This window comes from Oncorhynchus kisutch, linkage group LG19 (assembly GCF_002021735.2).
Source record: "Oncorhynchus kisutch isolate 150728-3 linkage group LG19, Okis_V2, whole genome shotgun sequence".
In the NCBI taxonomy this organism is placed as follows: domain Eukaryota; kingdom Metazoa; phylum Chordata; class Actinopteri; order Salmoniformes; family Salmonidae; genus Oncorhynchus; species Oncorhynchus kisutch.
In genome coordinates this window covers 22,819,623-22,841,391 of record NC_034192.2, presented here as the reverse complement: position 1 = coordinate 22,841,391, position 21,769 = coordinate 22,819,623, and the positions used below count along the sequence as shown (strand labels likewise).

The following is a 21,769-nucleotide window of genomic DNA, read 5'->3' as shown; positions in this document are numbered from 1 at the left end:
CATCAGAAAATTGTGTGACTAATCACTTTTTTTCTCCATAATAAATTCACTCCTACATTGAATGTTGTTTACTAACAAATACATGTTGATCTATAAACAAATATGTTTTTATTCATCGCTTTTGGCCATGTTGTATTTTTTTCTATGAAACGAAACAACATTTTGGAATGACACGACCAGGGAAATGCTCTTCCTGTGTGGGAGTGGTCTACTTTCTGTGTACGTAGACAAACTCAAGACACGCTGCCCGGTGGATGCAGATTTCACTGAATGACCAATGGACCGGTCGAAAGTGAGTCAAGTCCAACTCCCGAACTCCAGCTACGCCCGAACTCCAGCATTCACTCATCACTAAACGGCGATCGAGCTCTGAAAATTTGCCTACATTTGACAGCTACAACTTCATAAGTAATCGTTAGCTAAAAGGCTACAATAAGCTTAAACAATGGTGGCAAAACAGAGAATACGCATGGCCAACGAGAAACACAGCAAAAACATCACGCTGAGAGGCAATGTGGCCAAATCCACGGCAAGTTTTGAGATGCAATCAATCAATAGTCAGTCTTCTAGATGCATTTCTATTTTGCTTGAAAATAATAGCTTAGCTACTTGTTTGAATGGTTTCAAAATATCTGAAAGTTTACTTCAACATTTTGATGTATCTTGATGTTGGTTTCTGATATTTCTGCAGAGAAATCCAGGTGATGACAAGGTGGCAGTGGGACCATGGCTTTTGGCCTTATTCATCTTTGTCGTCTGCGGATCAGGTAAATGCACATGTACCGTGTACACGAATGTTTATTTTCCAATTATGTATACAAACGCATGTTATACATTATTGGTTTATTCCCCCATGTTTTAGAAAATGTTAAATGTCTCGAGACCAAAGTCTCATAATAAACCAATTTGTGTTAGAGCGGCTAATATTACGTGATTCAGGTTAGGAGTACCCTATTCATAGACGCTATAACTACCTTTAGCGCCTATTGATGAATGTATCTTCTTCTGCTTGGTCTGAACTAGCCCAATATGTACACTTAATGAGCTTACCATTAACCCTTCTGGTCCAAGGACCTTGTGCTATTTTCAGAGGTAGACTGGCTATAGCAGTCAAAAAATACATACTCTATAAACTTGAATCAATTCTCAATTGCGATATGGTTATAGAAACATAAAGCCTTTACTTTCATATCGCATCAAAATAATTTCACAAAGGCAACACTGTTTTAAACCACCTTTATCACAGTTGCAGCCGACCGTATTTTTCAGTGACAACATGTTTCTGGCGACCTTTATCCTTTACACACAGGTGTTCAGAGCATGCTATAGATAACTCATTAGCACAGGTGGTCCCTTTGTCTTCCATAAACACCCGCTGTAACATGGAGATATGGCTTTGTGAGAATACTAACCCTACAAAACGTGGATATCAAGTTTTGTTTTTTGGAGAGAAAAAAAATATCTGATATGAAAGATAAGGTCCTCATGCTTCCAAAACCTTAACACAAGCGTTTCGTGTTAATGTTCAGACTGAGTGTCTGGGCTCTTAACAAAACTCCCCCATAGCAGAAGACTCCTTCATCATTCCAGAACTGAGAGTCATGATCAAGGGCTAGGTCTAAACCTGAACATGCATGGCTTGTGGTACAGTTTTGGAAACGTATATCAGCGAGAAATAACTTTTAAAAATATATATATAATAATTTACTACACATCTTTTTATAGGGTTTTGGTTAATGTTCCCACATGGCCTTGCCAGAAGATATCGACCCTACTGTTACGCTTATTTACACTGAGCTGAACTGAGGTCAGATTGCAGTCATGGTTAATAGTAATAATTGACGGTGCCGGAGGAGATGGCTGCCGTTTTACAGGCTCCTAACCAATTATGCTATTGTGTGTTTTTTGACATTATTTGTAACTTATTTTGTACATAATGTTTCTGTCACTGTCTCGTATGACCGAAAATAGCTTCTGGATATCAGAACAGGGATTATTCTCCTCGTACTGGACAAAGATTTTTTATTTAACGAGTCGGAGGCAAAGTTCCAAATCCCAGTCATTCGCATTAAGAAGAGACCGGGATATAGGGGTTGTAGGTCGGGGTGCCTTGTAAGAATCCGACACCGAGTGGGTAATCCGCCTCTACCATCAGTCCTATTAGCCAACTTGCAATCATTGGTTAATAAACTGGATGAGCTCCGATCAAGACTATCCTACCAACAGGACATGGTACTCCCTGTTCACTCATGACTGCATGGCTAAGCATGACTCCAACACCATCATTAAGTTTGCAGACGACACAAAAGTGGTAGTCCTGTTCACCGACAACGATGAGACAGCCTATAGGGAGGAGGTCAGAGAACTGGCAGTGTGGTGCCAGGACAACAACCTCTCCCTCAATATGATCAAGGCAAAGGAGATGATCGTGGACTACAGGAAAAGGAGGGCTGAGCACACCCCCATTCTCTTTGACAGGGCTGTAGTGTAGCATGTTGTGGACCAAGGAATTTGAAGCTCCCACCAACAAACTATCAACACACCAAGACAGTCGTGAAGAGGGCATGATGATGCCTATTCCCCCTCAGGAGACTGATAATTTGGCATGGGTCCTCAGATCCTCAAAGTTCTACAGCTGCACCATCGAGAGCATTCTGACTGGTTGCACCACTAGTTGGTATGGCAACTGCTCGGCCTCCGACCACAAGGCACTACAGGGGGTAGTGCGTATGCCCCCAGAACATCACTGAGACCAAGCTTTCTGCCATCCAGGACTGCTATACCAGGCGGTGTCGAGGAAGGCTCTGAAAATTGTCAAAGACTCCAGCCACCCTAGTCATAGACTGTTCTCCCTGTTACCGCACGGCAAGTGGTACAGGTTCTAGCCCCAAGCCATAAGACTCCTGAACAGCTAACCAAATGGCTACCTGGACCATTTGCATTCACCCCCCCCCCCCCTGCCTTTTTTAAACTTTTTTTTTTTTACACTGCTGCTACTCTTGTTTATCTATGCATAGTCACTTTACCTCTACCTACATGTACATATTACCTCAACTAACCTGTTCCCCCACACATTGGCTCTAGACCGGTACCCCCTGTATATAGCCTTGTTATTGTAATTTTATTGTTGCTAATTGAATTATTTTTCTATTTTATTTTTTAATTTTAATTTGTATTTGTTTACTTCAGTTTATTTAGTAAATTCTTTCTTAACACGTAATTTTTTTCTGAACTGCATTGTTGGTTTGTAAGTAAGCATTTCACTAAGGTCTATTATACCTGTTGTATTTGGCGCATGTGACAAATACAATTTTTTTTCATGGTAAATGCGTTCCGACCTCAGTGCAGCTCAGTGTAAACGAGTGTCACGGTAGGGTCGGTATCTTCTAGCAACCACACCTCCATTATCTCCGTGTTACAGTGAGTGTTTGCGGAAGACCACCTGTGCTAATTAGCTATAGAGCATGCTTCAAATACCTGTGTGTAATGAAAAAGGCCGCCAGAAACACGTTGTCATTGAAAAATACTGTTGGCTGTAACTACGATTAATCTGGATAACATAATGTACATTAAGTGTATAATTTGCATTTGTGAAATTATTTTGATGTGATATAAAAACAAAGGGCTTCATGTTTCTAGAACTGTATTGCAATTGAGAATTGATTAACGTTTAGATGGAGCATTTGGCTGTTTTGGCTGCCAGAGCCTGTCTACATCTGAATATAAAATAAGATCCTTGGATATGAAAAGGCGCTGCATGGTCAATCTGACGTCTGCATTGGCCGTGCACTATTTACGGTGATACCGCCTCTGCATAAGTCTGGGCATTCATACTTCTTGCACTTCATGGAGCATCGCAGGCAGAGCTGTTGTCAAGGAAGTGAGTTTGTGTTTAAACAGGACCTCCCACCCCCACCTATCGTCAACGAGTCATCTCAATGTGTAGCTATACGAAGCCTTCCGCATTGTTACACAATTTGGGAGGCACATGGCGATGAGTACAGAGCTCAATTTGGCCTCTGCATGCCTGTATGCTGTACAGTAACACAATAGCTAGTAGGCTACTGCGAATAGGAGCACAATTAATTTTTCAGATTCATCACATTCTAATCAGTCCTCCTGTGCTATTTGATAGAAGCAGTAAGAGCCTTTATATTAAAATGCTCAATCTAAAGATAAGATGGGCTTGTGTTTGCGGCGTCATATCACAAATGTTTATTTCCCTTCCACAAGTGGGATAAATGAATCAGTAAATCAAGAGTACATAAACCTCCATTTCTGTAATGTGATTGAGGGCCCTATTTACCCCCCCCCCCCCCTTAATAGTGTCCTCTGATATTTTGTTTCAGCAATCTTCCAGATCATTCAGAGCATTCGAATGGGAATGTAATATCAGGAGCCCTACCGTCATCACCTGTTTCCAGCATTCCTCTACACATCAAGTGGTTTCATGGTGCCTCACAGGATCAAAGATGATCAACTACCATCTGTCCATTCCTTTTTTCCTATTTCTCTTTTCCCCTTTTTGGCATTGCCAAACGGGGAAAGCACACCCTTGTCATCTTTGCCTTACATAACTGGGAAAAAAGATTGGAGAATGATTGAAGGATTTTGTTTCAGGGAACTACATGGGTATTTGTACAGTGATGACTGCTGTATGTGTCGATTGATGTGCCAAAACCAAATGGAGTGAATTTCTGATATTCTCCTGTGGTATAAATTCCAGAGCACAAGACCACAGTGACTTAATTCTAGATCTAAACTCTTAACTCTTCTTGGTTGTACACGGACAGTATCTGGTGTCTTATAGCCTTCATATTATAATGAATATTATGTGATGCCTTTTTCGTATTTCTTCAGTCAATGAAACTAAATGGTCTTTTGAATCAGAAGAATTTTGCTAAGACAATGACATTCACTATTTCTGCCTAAACAAGCCTCTAAAACAAATTAAAAAGGTGTATCCTTGTTTGACATGTTATTTTCTTGAGGGGCTGCATACCCAATAACATTTTAGTGGTTCATGCACTTCAAATGTTGTATGAAAAGGAACATAAACATACAACTATAAGAGAGATTGGAAAACCACTTTGCCCTGGTTGTATTGTATTAGAACTAGGTAACTAGTTAATTGGCTAACTAAGCTTGATGAGTTATGATGGAAAATGAAACGTCTTTAGAATTGTTTTGTTGCATATAGTATCCAGCAGATGGCAACACGTGCATGGTTAACTGATGAGTTATGTCATTTCCTACTGTAGCGTTGTAGTTCCGACAAGCTGTCAATCAAACTTTGTGTCAGTCGATTGTTGTCTGGTACTCTGTCTTGGAAAGCAACTTAATCAGAACCACACATTTACACTTTCGATGGGAACTTTGCGGGCTTGGACATCAAACCCGGAAGAGAACTAACGTTAATAAGCGAGACTAGCTGCGTTTACACAGACAGGTTTGTAGCTAACGCTTAGGCTACCTAGCTAAGTTAGCTAACAGTTGTTTGAGCCAGCCAGCAGTAGGCATTTTCCATTGCCGAAATAAGAAAAATGGCCCAATTTCACAACCTTTTTGAGAAAGTGTGGAGCTGAAATCGTAGCTAAAACTAATCATTGACTCTTGGGCAGCTAACGTTAGCTAGCTAGATGTTGATATATCTCATTCCTTCCTGTCTGCACACGTCAGAGAATCACCAGTGTCAATCTCACCCGCGTGATTGCATTTTTGCCAGTTTGGGAGTTGTCCCCGGATAGATTAGTCCATTGACGTTTTATGTTATGCTTTTAATTGACATTCTGACTCAATACCATTGTATTGGTATTGAGTCAGCAATGTTTGTGACTGCCTAGTATAAAATAAAATTCCCACGGCCTAGAAATCTCGACCCTCTTCTCGATCCTTTGTATACAGTAAGGGCTACAGTAAATGCGTATCTGGTGAAATCACCAATTGGCATCAAGAAGTTGTAGCTAATTGTGAAAGTTGCAAAGAAAAAATGTTGTAAACGTGCATAACAGCCACATCCAGTGGTTAAGATTAAAAGCCAGAGCACAGCTTTTTCAGAAAAATAATTTATTCTCTATCCATATCGAAGTGCGACCATGGAAGCAGAAGCACACAGTTGTCACCGACTGCCTGGGAAAACATCAAGAAAGAGGAGGAGGGATGAAATCAATGGAGAGATGGAGGGAGAGCAGGCCATCAAGGTCCGGCGATCCACAGTGGTGAGTGACGCCCGTTTACATCACGACCTATTTAAGCAATAAGGCACCTCGGGGGTTGTGGTATAGGACCAATATATCGCGGCTATCGGCTGTTCTTAGGCGCGACATCAACGCGGAGTGCCCGGATACACCCCTTAGCCTTGGTATGTTGGCCATATACCACAAACCCCCGAGGTGCCTTATTGCTATTATAAACTGGTTACCAACGTAATTAGAGCAGTACAAAGAAATGTTTCCTCACACCCGTGGTATACGGTCTCATATACCAATCAGCATTCAGGGCTCGAACACCCAGTTTATAATTCATTTTATACAACGGGTGGGTACAATGCTGATTGGTTAAAACCGCATTCCAGCCGGTGTATATTCCGCAAGTTACCACCTTTTAAATCTATTACCTTAAAATACCTATTTTTTTCTGTTCCATCTGACTGCGCAATCCACTGTCTCATCAGCCCAGCCAAGCAATTTATAAACTTGATCTCCTCTAAAAAATTATCTAAATGTTAGCTCACATTTCTTTTAGACTAACATTTAGTTTTCAACAGTGGAGATTTGTATAAACCTTGTCTGTCTGTCTTTCCCAACATTTGCAACATTGTTTCAATATTCAAATTTCGATCTCCAGCTGTCCCATAGTAATGAACGTGTTGGGAGTCGAGATGAGACAGACAGGAAGGCAGGTAGTGTTTCTCAGCCAGTCAAATTCATGAATCAGCTGACATAATTTTTATGGATATATACAAATAAATGTAAATTGAAAAGGTAAAACTAAATTAAATGCAGCTAGATTGCACTCTTTCCTGCTTCAGTTTGAAGTGATTGTATTGGCTGTGCTGTGCTGTTGGCTAACTCTGAACAACAGTGTCCTCACGAGTGAGCAAATTTTCTATGCCAGGTGAAATCACGCCTCATTTCTTCATTATTTTGGATGTATCCCACTAAATGTCACTAAAAACAGCTTATGCAAATGTGGCTACTCTGCCATTCTTGCTGCACTTTTTGAATAGTAAATTAGCCGTAGTTGGCTAGATAGCAAGCAAGGGATAAGAATGTTGCCAGCCAATATGGTAATGGGACATTTGGAATGAACGACTGGGTCGTGTCCAGAGATGCAGAACAAAAAGACTGAATGACTGGGTTGCGTCTCTTGCAAACAAACCGATAGAATGAACGACCAGCCGGCTTGGGTAGCAACCCTAGATTTGTGTCGGGACTATATCTTGTGGAAGGATGAAACAGTATGAATTAGAGGTTGACTGATTAATTAGGGCCGATTTTCAAGTGTTCATAACAATCGGTAATCTGTACTTTTGGACACCGATTACATTGCAATCCACTAAGAGACTGCGTTGCGTGGCAGGTTGACCACCTGTTACGTGAGTGCAGCAAGGAGCCAAGGTAAGTTGCTAGCTAGCATTAAACTTATCTTGTAAAAAAACTAAACATGGTTGATGATATTACTAGTTTAACTAGCTTGTCCTGCGTTGCATATAATCAATGAGGTGCCTGTTAATTTATCATCGAATAACAGCCTACTTCGCCAAACGGGTGATTTAACTAATTTGCATTCTTGTCAGGGTATATGTAGCAGTTTGGGCCGCCTGGCTCGTTGCGAACTGTGTGAAGACCATTTCTTCCTAACAAAGACCGTAATTAATTTTCCGTATTCCGTATTTCACTGAAAGAATAAACATTTTGTTTTCGAAATGATCGTTTCCGGATTTTACCATATTAATGACCTACGGCTCGTATTTCTGTGTTTTATTATATTATAATTAAGTCTATGATTTGATAGAGCAGTCTGAGTGGTGGTCGGCACCAGCAGGCTCATAATTATTCATTCAAACAGCACTTTCCTGTGTTTGCCAGCACCTCTTTGCAATGCTTGAATCACAGCGCTGTTTATGACTTTAAGCCTTTCAACTCCCGAGATTAGGCTGGCAATACTATAGTGCCTATAAGAACATCCAATAGTCAAAGGTATATGAAATACAAATGGTATAGAGCGTAACAGTCCTATAATTCCTATAATAACTACAACGTAAAACTTCATGTTTCAATATTTATTTGAGACTAAATTGATTTTATTTATGTAATATATTAAGATAAAATAAGTGTTCATTCATGATTGTTGTAATTGTCATTATTACAAACAAAAACAAAAAAAACGGCCAATTAATCGGTATCGGCTTTTTTTGGTCCTTCAATAATCGGTATCGCCGTTGAAAAATCATAATCGGTTGTGTGTGTGTGTGTGTGTGTGTGTATTTATATATATTACACAAATACCTGTTCTGAAAGGCCCCAGAGTCTGCAACACCACCAAGCAAGCGGTACTATCAAGACCCAGGAGCTCTCCAAATAGGACAGGGACAAAGTTGTGGAGATGTACAGATCAGGGTTGGGTTATAAAAAAATATCTGAAACTTTGAACATCCCACGGAGCACCATTTAAATCCAGTATTAAACAATGGAAAGAATATGGCACTACAACGATGCAACGCGGAGTGCCTGGACACAGCCTTTAGCCGTGGTATATTGGCAATAATCCACAAACCCCCGAGGTGCCTTAATGCTATTATAAACTGGCTTCGTACGGAATTAGAGCAGGAAAAATAAATGTTTTGTCATACCTGTGCTATACGGTTTCATAAACCACAGCTGCCAGCCAATCAGCATTCAGGGCTCGAACCACCCAGTTTATAATCACTTTTATACAACTGGTTATCAACATTTTCAAGTAATGATTAATCAAAATAAAGTTATGTCAATGTGTTAATACAATTTTATCCTTCCACGAGATATTGTCCCGGCACACATCTAAGTTTGCTATCCAAGCCGTTCTATCCGTTGGGTTGCCAGAGACATGACCCTGTCGTTAAGTATTTTTGTTCTGTGTTTATGGGCGTGACCCAATCGTTCATTCTGATCCCTTGCTTGCTAGCTAGCCAACAGCTGCGGCTAACTTACAGTCACGTCAAACAGTCCAGACAGAAAAACAGCAAAGTAGGTGCATTTGCGTATCTTTAAGCTGTTTTCTAGTGAGATTTATTTGGATACGTCCACAACAATGAGCTAATGATGCAAGATTTCGCCTGGCAGAGAAAATGTGCTCTCAGGACACCGTTGTTCAGAGGAGCTAGCCAACAACACAGCTAGCACAATCACTTCAAACTGAAGCTGGAAAGACAGCAAACTTGCTGCATTTAGTTTCATTTTACCTGTTTTCTATTGACATTTATTTATATACAGTACCAGTCAAAAGTTTGGACACACCTACTGATTAAAGGGTTTTTCTTTATTTTTTATTATTTTCTACATTGTAGAATAATAGTGATCAACACTATGAAATAATAGATATGGAATCATGTAGTAAGCAAAACAGTGTTAACCAAATCAAAATATGTTTTAGATTCTTCAAAGTAGCAACCCTTTAGCTTGATGACAGCTTTGCACACTCTTAGCATTCTCTCAACCAGCTTCACCTTGAATGCTTTTCCAACAGTCTTGAAGGAGTTCCCACATATGCTGAGCACTTGTTGGCCCGCTTTTCTTTCACTCTGCGGTCCAACTCATCCCAAACCATCTCAATTGGGTTGAGGTCAGGTGATTGTGGAGGCCAGGTCATCTGATGCAGCACTCCATCACTCTTCTCCTTGGTCAAATAGCCCTTACACAGCCTGGAGGTGTGTTTTGGGGCATTGTCCTGTTGAAAAACAAATGATAGTCTCACACAGCGCAAACTAGATGGGATGGCGTATCGCTGCAGAATGCTGTGGTAGCCATGCTGGTTGTGTGCCTTGAGTTGTAAATAAATCTCTGACAGTGTCACCAGCAAAGCACCCCCACACCATCAAACCTCTTCCTTCATGCTTCACGTTGGGAACCACACATGCAGAGAAAATCATTTCACCTACTCTGCGTCTCCAAGACGATGGTTGGAACCAGAAAGCTCAAATTTGGACTCGGACCAAAGGACTGATTTCCACCTGTCTAATGTCCATTGCTTGTGTTTCTTGACCCAAGAAAGTCTCTTTTTATTATTTGTCCTTTTAGTAGTGGTTTCTTCTCAGCAATTCGACCATGAAGGCCTGATTCACGCAGTCTCTTCTGAAAAGTTGAGATGTGTATTTTACTTGAACTCTGTGAAGCATTTATTTGGGCTGCAATCTGAGGTGCAGTTAATTGCCGATTTCTGATGCTGGTAACTAATGAACTTGTCCTCAGCAGAGGTAACTCTGGGTCTTCCTGTCCTGTGGTGGTCCTCATGAGAGCCAGTTTCATCATAGCGCTTGATGGTTTTTGTGACTGCTCTTGAAGAAACGTTCAAAGTTCTTGAAATTTGACAGACCTTCATGGCTTGAAGTATTGATGGACTGTCATTTCTCTTTGCTTAGTTGAGCTGTTGTTGCCATAATATGGGCATGTTTGTTTTTTTACCAAATAGGTGTATAGCTATATTCTGAATACCACCCCTATCTTGTCACAACACAACTGATTGGCTCAAACGCATCAAGCAGAACATAAATACCAGAAATTTTACAAGGCACACCTGTTCATGGAATTGCATTCCAGGTGACTACCTCATGAAGCTGGTTGAGAGAATGCCAAGAGTGTGCCAAGCTGTCATCAAGGCAAGAAGAATTTGAAGAATCTCAAATATTTGTTCTACATGATCCCATATGTGTTATTTCATAGCTTGATGTCTTCACTATTATTCTACAATGTAGACAATTGTTTAAAAAATCTAATAAATAAAATATAAAAAAATGGAATGAGTAGGTGTGGTACTGTTTTGGTTGGTACTATATATATCCATAAATATTGATGCCAGCTGATTCATGATTTTGACTGGCTGAGAAAAGGTGTCTGTCTCGTCCTAACTACTGACACGTTAATTACTATGGGACCGCTGGAGATCGAATTTCAAAATTGAAATAATGTTGCAGGTGTCGGAGAGACAGACAACCAAGGTTTATACAAATCTCCACTGTTAAATCAAATGCCAGTCTCAATGAAATGGGAGATAATGTCTTGATGCTTTTTATAGTGGATCAAGTTTATGAATTGCCAGGCTGGGCTGTTGAGAAAGTGGATTGCGCAGTCAGATGGAACAGAACATTTTAACGTCATAGATTTAGCCAGTGGTAACTTGTGGAATAGACACCGTCCGGAATTCAGTTTTAACCAATCAGCATCCAGGATTAGACCCACCCGTTGTATAAACTGTAGCTAACGACCTCTGCACCTAATAATTATAATAAAAAACAAATCACAAACTAAAACTGGAGGCAACAGTCATAAAGTAGAATTTGCTTAACAGAAAAAGCATATTTTTGGACATTCCCCGTTCAAGTGAATGACATCATGCATAACATAACAGAGTGCTTATGGTTAATGTGAATGGGACTTAAGGAAGTGATTGGGTGAAGACTGTCACCCAAGCACATTGTCATACTGTCTGTGTGTGTGTTTATAGGGTCTGACAGATCCAGCCCCATTTGCTGACCAGCTAGAACCAGTTACCGCTCCGTACGTGCGTGTCAGTATGGAGGAGGCATGCCAGGGCACCCCACGTAAGTTTCTCTCACTCATCCCTCCATTTTTCTAGCTCACCACAGCTAAACTAGGTTCATAAAGCACCTGAGTGGTGTCATAATACCCATAAAACCTAGCGGTCAAACGGGGAAATGGTTCCACCGTTTTCCCCATTGGAAATTTTTGAAACACTTCAACTAAGTATTGTGTTTCATATAGGCTTACCCTGGCGTGACATTCAACACTATGTAAATCTCTCTTGGACAAAGTGACTTTTTATCCATATATTTGACGATATTGCCACTCCTATTTGCCACTCCTATTTGCCTTCCTAAGAATAGTAAAGCCCCCTTAACTGGCTCAAATAGTCGACCAATCAGCCTGTTACCAACCCTTAATAAACTTTTGGGAAAAAATGGTGTTTGACCAGATACAATGCTATTTTACAGTAAACAAAGCACGCTTATAGGCAAGGACATTTTAACAAGCACAGCAATTACACAAATTACTGAATTACTGATTGGCTGAGAGAAATTGATGCTAAAAATATTTGTCGCTGTTACACATTAGTGCGGCTTTTGACATTATCTTTTATTTATTTATTTATTTTACCTTTATTTAACCAGGTAGGCAAGTTGAGAACAAGTTCTCATTTACAATTGCGACCTGGCCAAGATAAAGCAAAGCAGTTCGACAGATAAAACGACACAGAGTTACACATGGAGTAAAAACAAACATACAGTCAATAATGCAGTATAAACAAGTCTATATACAATGTGAGCAAATGAGGTGAGAAGGGAGGTAAAGGCAAAAAAGGCCATGATGGCAAAGTAAATACAATATAGCAAGTAAAATACTGGAATGGTAGTTTTGCAATGGAAGAATGTGCAAAGTAGAAATAAAAAATAATGGGGTGCAAAGGAGCAAAATAAATAAATAAATTACAATTAAATACAGTTGGGAAAGAGGTAGTTGTTTGGGCAAAATTATAGGTGGGCTATGTACAGGTGCAGTACTCTGTGAGCTGCTCTGACAGTTGGTGCTTAAAGCTAGTGAGGGAGATAAGTGTTTCCAGTTTCAGAGATTTTTGTAGTTCGTTCCAGTCATTGGCAGCAGAGAACTGGAAGGAGAGGCGGCCAAAGAAAGAATTGGTTTTGGGGGTGACTAGAGAGATATACCTGCTGGAGCGTGTGCTACAGGTGGGAGATGCTATGGTGACCAGCGAGCTGAGATAAGGGGGGACTTTACCTAGCAGGGTCTTGTAGATGACATGGAGCCAGTGGGTTTGGCGACGAGTATGAAGCGAGGGCCAGCCAACGAGAGCGTACAGGTCGCAATGGTGGGTAGTATATGGGGCTTTGGTGATAAAACGGATTGCACTGTGATAGACTGCATCCAATTTGTTGAGTAGGGTATTGGAGGCTATTTTGTAAATGACATCGCCAAAGTCGAGGATTGGTAGGATGGTCAGTTTTACAAGGGTATGTTTGGCAGCATGAGTGAAGGATGCTTTGTTGCGAAATAGGAAGCCAATTCTAGATTTAACTTTGGATTGGAGATGTTTGATATGGGTCTGGAAGGAGAGTTTACAGTCTAACCAGACACCTAAGTATTTGTAGTTGTCCACGTATTCTAAGTCAGAGCCGTCCAGAGTAGTGATGTTGGACAGGCGGGTAGGTGCAGGTAGCGATCGGTTGAAGAGCATGCATTTAGTTTTACTTGTATTTAAGAGCAATTGGAGGCCACGGAAGGAGAGTTGAATGGCATTGAAGCTTGCCTGGAGGGTTGTTAACACAGTGTCCAAAGAAGGGCCGGAAGTATACAGAATGGTGTCGTCTGCGTAGAGGTGGATCAGGGACTCACCAGCAGCAAGAGCGACCTCATTGATGTATACAGAGAAGAGAGTCGGTCCAAGAATTGAACCCTGTGGCACCCCCATAGAGACTGCCAGAGGTCCGGACAGCAGACCCTCCGATTTGACACACTGAACTCTATCAGAGAAGTAGTTGGTGAACCAGGCGAGGCAATCATTTGAGAAACCAAGGCTGTCGAGTCTGCCGATGAGGATATGGTGATTGACAGAGTCGAAAGCCTTGGCCAGATCAATGAATACGGCTGCACAGTAATGTTTCTTATCGATGGCGGTTAAGATATCGTTTAGGACCTTGAGCGTGGCTGAGGTGCACCCATGACCAGCTCTGAAACCAGATTGCATAGCAGAGAAGGTATGGTGAGATTCGAAATGGTCGGTAATCTGTTTGTTGACTTGGCTTTCGAAGACCTTAGAAAGGCACGGTAGGATAGATATAGGTCTGTAGCAGTTTGGGTCAAGAGTGTCCCCCCCTTTGAAGAGGGGGATGACCGCAGCTGCTTTCCAATCTTTGGGAATCTCAGACGACACGAAAGAGAGGTTGAACAGGCTAGTAATAGGGGTGGCAACAATTTCGGCAGATAATTTTAGAAAGAAAGGGTCCAGATTGTCTAGCCCGGCTGATTTGTAGGGGTCCAGATTTTGCAGCTCTTTCAGAACATCAGCTGAATGGATTTGGGAGAAGGAGAAATGGGGAAGGCTTGGGCGAGTTGCTGTTGGGGGTGCAGTGCTGTTGTCCGGGGTAGGAGTAGCCAGGTGGAAAGCATGGCCAGCCGTAGAAAAATGCTTATTGAAATTCTCAATTATGGTGGATTTATCAGTGGTGACAGTGTTTCCTATCTTCAGTGCAGTGGGCAGCTGGGAGGAGGTGTTCTTATTCTCCATGGACTTTACAGTGTCCCAGAACTTTTTTGAGTTAGTGTTGCAGGAAGCAAATTTCTGCTTGAAAAAGCTAGCCTTAGCTTTTCTAACTGCCTGTGTATAATGATTTCTAGCTTCCCTGAACAGCTGCATATCACGGGGGCTGTTCGATGCTAATGCAGAACGCCATAGGATGTTTTTGTGTTGGTTAAGGGCAGTCAGGTCTGGGGAGAACCAAGGGCTATATCTGTTCCTGGTTCTAAATTTCTTGAGTGGGGCATGTTTATTTAAGATGGTTAGGAAGGCATTTTTAAAAAATATCCAGGCATCCTCTACTGACGGGATGAGATCAATATCCTTCCAGGATACCCCGGCCAGGTCGATTAGAAAGGCCTGCTCGCAGAAGTGTTTCAGGGAGCGTTTTACAGTGATGAGTGGAGGTCGTTTGACCGCTGACCCATTACGGATGCAGGCAATGAGGCAGTGATCGCTGAGATCTTGGTTGAAGACAGCAGAGGTGTATTTAGAGGGGAAGTTGGTTAGGATGATATCTATGAGGGTGCCCGTGTTTAAGGTTTTGGGGAGGTACCTGGTAGGTTCATTGATTATTTGTGTGAGATTGAGGGCATCAAGTTTAGATTGTAGGATGGCTGGGGTGTTAAGCATGTTCCAGTTTAGGTCGCCTAGCAGCACGAACTCTGAAGATAGATGGGGGGCAATCAGTTCACATATGGTGTCCAGAGCACAGCTGGGGGCAGAGGGTGGTCTATAGCAGGCGGCAACGGTGAGAGACTTGTTTTTAGAGAGGTGGATTTTTAAAAGTAGAAGTTCAAATTGTTTGGGTACAGACCTGGATAGTAGGACAGAACTCTGCAGGCTATCTTTGCAGTAGATTGCAACACCGCCCCCTTTGGCAGTTCTATCTTGTCTGAAAATGTTGTAGTTTGGAATTAAAATGTCTGAGTTTTTGGTGGTCTTCCTAAGCCAGGATTCAGACACAGCTAGAACATCCGGGTTGGCAGAGTGTGCTAAAGCAGTGAATAGAACAAACTTAGGGAGGAGGCTTCTAATGTTAACATGCATGAAACCAAGGCTATTACGGTTACAGAAGTCGTCAAAAGAGAGCGCCTGGGGAGTAGGAGTGGAGCTAGGCACTGCAGGGCCTGGATTCACCTCTACATCGCCAGAGGAACATAGGAGGAGTAGAATAAGGGTACGGCTAAAAGCTATGAGAATTGGTCGTCTAGAACGTCTGGAACATAGAGTAAAAGGAGGTTTCTGGGGGCGATAAAATAGCATCAAGGTATAATGTACAGACAAATGTATGGTAGGATGTGAATACAGTGGAGGTAAACCTAGGTATTGAGTGATGAAGAGAGAGATATTGTCTCTAGAAACATCGTTGAAACCAGGAGATGTCATTGCATGTGTGGGTGGTGGAACTAATAGGTTGGATAAGGTATAGTGAGCAGGACTAGAGGCTCTACAGTGAAATAAGCCAATAAACACTAACCAGAACAGAAATGGACAAGACATATTGACATTAAGGATAGGCATGCTTAGTCGAGTGATCAAAAGGGTCCGGTGAGTGGAGAGGTTGGTTGGTGATTTAGACAGCTAGCCAGGGCATCGGTAGCAAGCTAGCATAGGATGGAGGTCTGTTGTTAGCCACCCCTTACGTTCCGTCAGTAGATTAGTGGGGTTCCGTGTGGTAGAGGGGATTAATCCAAATCACACAACAACAACAAAAATAAAAACAATAGATATAGTTATAGAGGCCCAAGAAGAAAACATAATAATAATAATAAAAAAATAATAATAATAAAAAAATTGTCCGATTGTCTATTCAGATAGCAGCCGGTAAGACAGCTAACGGTTAGCAGGCCGCAGATGGGCGTTCAGGTAACGTCGCGACGGAGGAGCCAGCCGAATAACTCCTTCGGGTAGATAACGTCGGCAGTAAAACGGGTCCAGATAGGTGACTGCAGCCCAGGTGTGATTGATGGAACTCAGGAGTGATTGACGGAGCTTGCTAGCTCCGGAATAATTGATGTTTGCTCCGGAATCGACGAAGGCCGATAGTCACACGGATAGCAGCTAGCTAGCTGTGAGATCCGGGTATGAATGTCCAGAGAGCAGTCGAAATCCAGGGACATGGAGAGAAAAATTGGTCCGGTATGTTCCGTTCCGAGCCGCGCTGCGCCGTACAGAACTGGCGATAGATTTTCGAGCTAAAGGATAGCTGATGACCACAAACCGTGGTTAGCTGAATATTAACGATTTGGCAGTAAAGGAGCTAACTAGCTTCTGAACTAGCTTCTGGATTAGCTTCTGGCTAGTTTCAGGCTAGCTTCTTGGAGTTTCTGGCTAGCTTCTTGGAGGATTACAGATCTGAGGTAAATAATACTTTTTTATAAATATACATTGGTGAGGCGGGTTGCAGGAGAGTGTTTTGAAGATGAGTTGATGGAAAATAAAAAATAAAATGTATGTGAAAAAGTTGTAAATATATATATACAGGACACGACAAGACGAGGACAAAAGACGTCTGAACTGCTATGCCACCTTGGAGATCAGATCAACTATCTATCATAGTCTGCTGCTGGAATAACGTATGTGTTATGGCTTTACACCCGCTGCTATATTATTATAAAGAGTTACCTGTCTATCAGATCAGAGGGTGTTCTTTAATGGAAGCCTCCAACATAATCCAGGTAGAATCAGGAATTCCCCAGGGCAGCTGTCTAGGCCTCTTGCTTTTTTTCAATATTTACTAATGACATGCCACTGGCTTTGAGGAAAGCCAGTTTGTCTATGTATGCGGATGACTCAACATTATACATGTCAGCTAGTACAGTGACTGAAATGACTGAAACACTTAACAAAGAGTTGCAGTTTCAAAATGGGTGGCAAGGAATAAGTTACTCCTAAATATTTCAAAAAGTATTGTTTTTGGGACAAATCATTCACTAAACCCTAAACTTCAACTAAATCTTGTAATGAATAATGTGGAAATTGAGCAAGTTGAGGTGACTAACCATGGATTGTAAAACTTTCATGGTCAAAACATATTGACACAACAGTAGCTAAGATGGGAAGAAGTCTGTCCATAATAAAGCGCTACTCTGCATTCTTAACAGGCATATCAACAAGGCAGTTCCTACAGGCCCTAGTTTTGTTGCACCTGGACTACTGTTCAGTCGTGTGGTCAGGTGCCACAAAGAGGGACTGCAATTGCAATTGGCTCATAACAGGGCAGCACGGCTGGCCCTTTGATGTACACAGAGAGCTAATATTAATAATATGTATGTCAATTCTCTCCTGGATCAAAGTGGAGGAGAGATTGACTTCATCACTACTTGTATTTGTGAGAGGTATTGACATGTTGAATGCACCGAGCTGTATGTTTGAACTATTGGAACACAGCTTGGACTGTTGCGTATTACCGCCATACCGGCGGTCATGAAGGCAGTCAAATTCCACATAACCTTTTAGTCACTGTAATTGGGCTACTCCAAGCTCTGTTGCTGTTCATTAGTAGTCTACCAAACTTTCTAACTGCCTGGTACTCAGCACTCGATTGTCCCTCTAATCACTCTGACATCAATGCAAATGTATTTTAAATCTCAACACTTCATGAGAGCCCATGAGCTCATTTTGCGCAACATTTCTATAGGCTATGCAATTGCAGGAGAAAACAGAGTGATGTCCGCTAATAAAAAGAGGATCCCATCAGTTTTCTATAGGCTAGGCCTACTATATTTATTTCTCAACTCTCCTAATATTATTAATATTAAGCACATTGTTTATCTTTACAACAGGAGTATAGCCTACCTGGCTAGCAGGGGAAAGCGTCCTCCATTCGCTATTTTAGTGCGTAGGTGTGCATGTATTTTTTTCCTGCTGCCCCTGTTTTCGATACAGGTGCATGGTAATGGTCCATTCCAAATCAAAACAAAGGTCACACATTATTTAGTATATGTAAAGACCAGATTAAATCAAGAATAGTCTGATGGGTGACAATATTAGCTTATCACTTGTGAGTTGTATATTATCACTTGTTAATAATGCCCAGTATAAGAAACATTGCCTTTTTGCGACTTTTTCTAATCATAGTCGCACACCTCATGTAGCTTAGCCTATATGCCTATATATTTTGTATCTAAAGTGGCCAAATAACTTCTTAAAAATAGCACATTAATCCACTTTACAAGGGGTGTAGAGCCTAACTGGCATATATAAGTAGCGTGTAAATTTCAAGTTTGGGGAAGATAATTTTCTTCATAAAAATGCACCTTTATAATAAAAGCATTACATGCATAATTGCATTTGCGGACACTTTTGAGAATGGTGTTTTCCCGCTAATGGAACATTAACGCTTATAGCCTACTGCATTGCTGCACTTATAATGTGAAGAAATAGCCTAATAGTTGATCAACATTTTAAACATTCTGATCTGTTGCGTCAGACACATTGCATAAAAAAGTTTTTTGATGCTAGTGGTTGTAATTAATTTGGGATCTATCGCATCCCACAACTGTCCCAGACTATGTTCGGAATATTTATTTATTGCACAGAATATAATAGGTTGACATTTGTCCTATGGGGGATAGTAGATAGACACAGGCTAGTGCTTTTGCTGTTCGTTAGACCTGCTCATCTAGTTGGCTGGCGAAGTAAATTTGGACAGTTCTTCCAATATCTTCAATATGCACTTCGGAATTGGATCAGGACGTCCACAGTTGCGCCCCCAATGTGTCTGTCTTCACTTGTAGCCTGTGATAAAGACCCGATCGATCACGTGACGGAGAGGCGCTTCGGATTGTGCAGCACACTCTGGGAGAAGGGCACAACGCAGCATTCTGGGCCGCAAAAGGCATGTTTTTTTTGGGGGGGGGGGGTGCATTATGGCCACCAGGGGATGTCGCTGTAAAATATGAGGCATTATCAAGTGCTTGTCAAATTGTCAGTGAGAGACTATTGGAGTATGTACAGCCTGCGCAAAAAAAACAAAGCAGAGCTCATGCCTTTTCAAGCAACTTTAAAAAAAATCATCATTAGTCTCATCATGTAGCCTTACAATGTATTCAAAATCAAAACGTATAGCCCAAAATTTGTAGAACTATTAAAGTTACATTAATAACTCTAAATTAATTAAGCATATAGGAGTACCTGTTTCTTTCTTAAACCCTCAACACAGAATATTCCCTCATCGTTTTGGAGAAATATCTATTTTATTCAGCTTTGTTCAATTTGATTTGACATACTATGAAATAATGCCATGGAATAATAAGCAAACCTTATCTGCTAAATGAACTAGTGTAGCCCACAGCCATATGGCATAGTCAGATCAGGACCCAACAAAGGGACAACTCTGAGTATGCTATTCTGTTCTTCTGAAATAGACTACATTTTCTTCTTATTATGCTTCTTTAGACCTGTCTAAAATAATGGATTTATTGTGAAGCTGTAGACTATATTACATGGATTCATTAGACTTTTCTAAATGGCTTGAAGGCTGTGTGTGGAAGCCAGGCGTTGCTAAATGTGTTCATATTAATTAACGGTCAATTATCGTGAGACCGACAGTTATTTGCTTGACAATCATCGGCTGACGAAATTTCGTGACCGCCACAGCCCTGGCTCGGACACAAATGCATACCCCACACGACGTGCCACCAGAGGTCTCTTCACAGTACCGAAGTCCAGAACAGACTATGGGAGGCACACAGTACTACATAGAGCCATGACTACATGGAACTCTATTCCACATTAAGTAACTCATGCAAGCAGTAACATTTTATTTCAAAATACACCTTATGGGACAGTGAAGCAACACAAACAGGCGTAGACACATGCATACACATACGATAACTTATGCACGATACACACACGTAATCATGGATTTTTCTTGTTGTAGATACAGTGCCTTGCGAAAGTATTCGGCCCCCTTGAACTTTGCGACCTTTTGCCACATTTCAGGCTTCAAACATAAAGATATAAAACTGTATTTTTTTGTGAAGAATCAACAACAAGTGGGACACAATCATGAAGCGGAACGACATTTATTGGATATTTCAAACTTTTTTAACAAATCAAAAACTGAAAAATTGGGCGTGCAAAATTATTCAGCCCCCTTAAGTTAATACTTTGTAGCGCCACCTTTTGCAGCTGTAAGTCGCTTGGGGTATGTCTCTATCAGTTTTGCACATCGAGAGACTGACATTTTTTCCCATTCCTCCTTGCAAAACAGCTCGAGCTCAGTGAGGTTGGATGGAGAGCATTTGTGAACAGCAGTTTTCAGTTCTTTCCACAGATTCTCGATTGGATTCAGGTCTGGACTTTGACTTGGCCATTCTAACACCTGGATATGTTTATTTTTGAACCATTCCATTGTAGATTTTGCTTTATGTTTTGGATCATTGTCTTGTTGGAAGATAAATCTCCGTCCCAGTCTCAGGTCTTTTGCAGACTCCATCAGGTTTTCTTCCAGAATGGTCCTGTATTTGGCTCCATCCATCTTCCCATCAATTTTAACCATCTTCCCTGTCCCTGCTGAATAAAAGCAGGCCCAAACCATGATGCTGCCACCACCATGTTTGACAGTGGGGATGCTGTGTTCAGGGTGATGAGCTGTGTTGCTTTTACGCCAAACATAACGTTTTGCATTGTTGCCAAAAAGTTCAATTTTGGTTTCATCTGACCAGAGCACCTTCTTCCACATGTTTGGTGTGTCTCCCAGGTGGCTTGTGGCAAACTTTAAACGACACTTTTTATGGATATCTTTAAGAAATTGCTTTCTTCTTGCCACTCTTCCATAAAGGCCAGATTTGTGCAATATACGACTGATTGTTGTCCTATGGACAGAGTCTCCCACCTCAGCTGTAGATCTCTGCAGTTCATCCAGAGTGATCATGGGCCTCTTGGCTGCATCTCTGATCAGTCTTCTCCTTGTATGAGCTGAAGGTTTAGAGGGACGGCCAGGTCTTGGTAGATTTGCAGTGGTCTGATACTCCTTCCATTTCAATATTATCGCTTGCACAGTGCTCCTTGGGATGTTTAAAGCTTGGGAAATCCTTTTGTATCCAAATCCGGCTTTAAACTTCTTCACAACAGTATCTCGGACCGGCCTGGTGTGTTCCTTGTTCTTCATGATGCTCTCTGTGCTTTTAACGGACCTCTGAGACTATCACAGTGCAGGTGCATTTATACAGAGACTTGATTACACACAGGTGGATAGTATTTATCATCATAAGTCATTTAGGTCAACATTGGATCA

General features: G+C 41.4%; 2 protein-coding genes across 3 annotated transcripts in view; both read left to right on the top strand.

Annotated features, from left to right (window-relative positions):
• The first annotated feature begins 219 nt into the window (after nt 1-219).
• The window catches only part of LOC109878523 (choline-phosphate cytidylyltransferase A), a 37,749-nt gene continuing 16,199 nt past the window's right edge, over nt 220-21,769 (top strand). Inside the window, exons 1-4 of one of the 2 annotated variants that reach the window (XM_031797442.1) lie at nt 220-529; nt 692-767; nt 4,350-6,218; nt 11,701-11,797. In XM_031797442.1, coding sequence (XP_031653302.1) covers nt 6,096-6,218; nt 11,701-11,797 — 220 coding nt within the window. In that variant the 5' untranslated portion in view covers nt 220-529; nt 692-767; nt 4,350-6,095. Of the gene's footprint in view, nt 530-691; nt 768-4,349; nt 6,219-11,700; nt 11,798-21,769 lie in introns of those variants that run through there. The other variant, XM_020470734.2, reaches the window with a different exon arrangement.
• Nucleotides 424-4,971, top strand: LOC109878524 (stress-associated endoplasmic reticulum protein 1-like). Its single transcript, XM_020470735.2, has 3 exons — nt 424-529; nt 692-767; nt 4,350-4,971. Exons 1-3 carry the CDS (start codon nt 446-448, stop codon nt 4,388-4,390), a joined length of 201 nt encoding a protein of 66 aa, XP_020326324.1. The 5' UTR covers nt 424-445; the 3' UTR covers nt 4,391-4,971.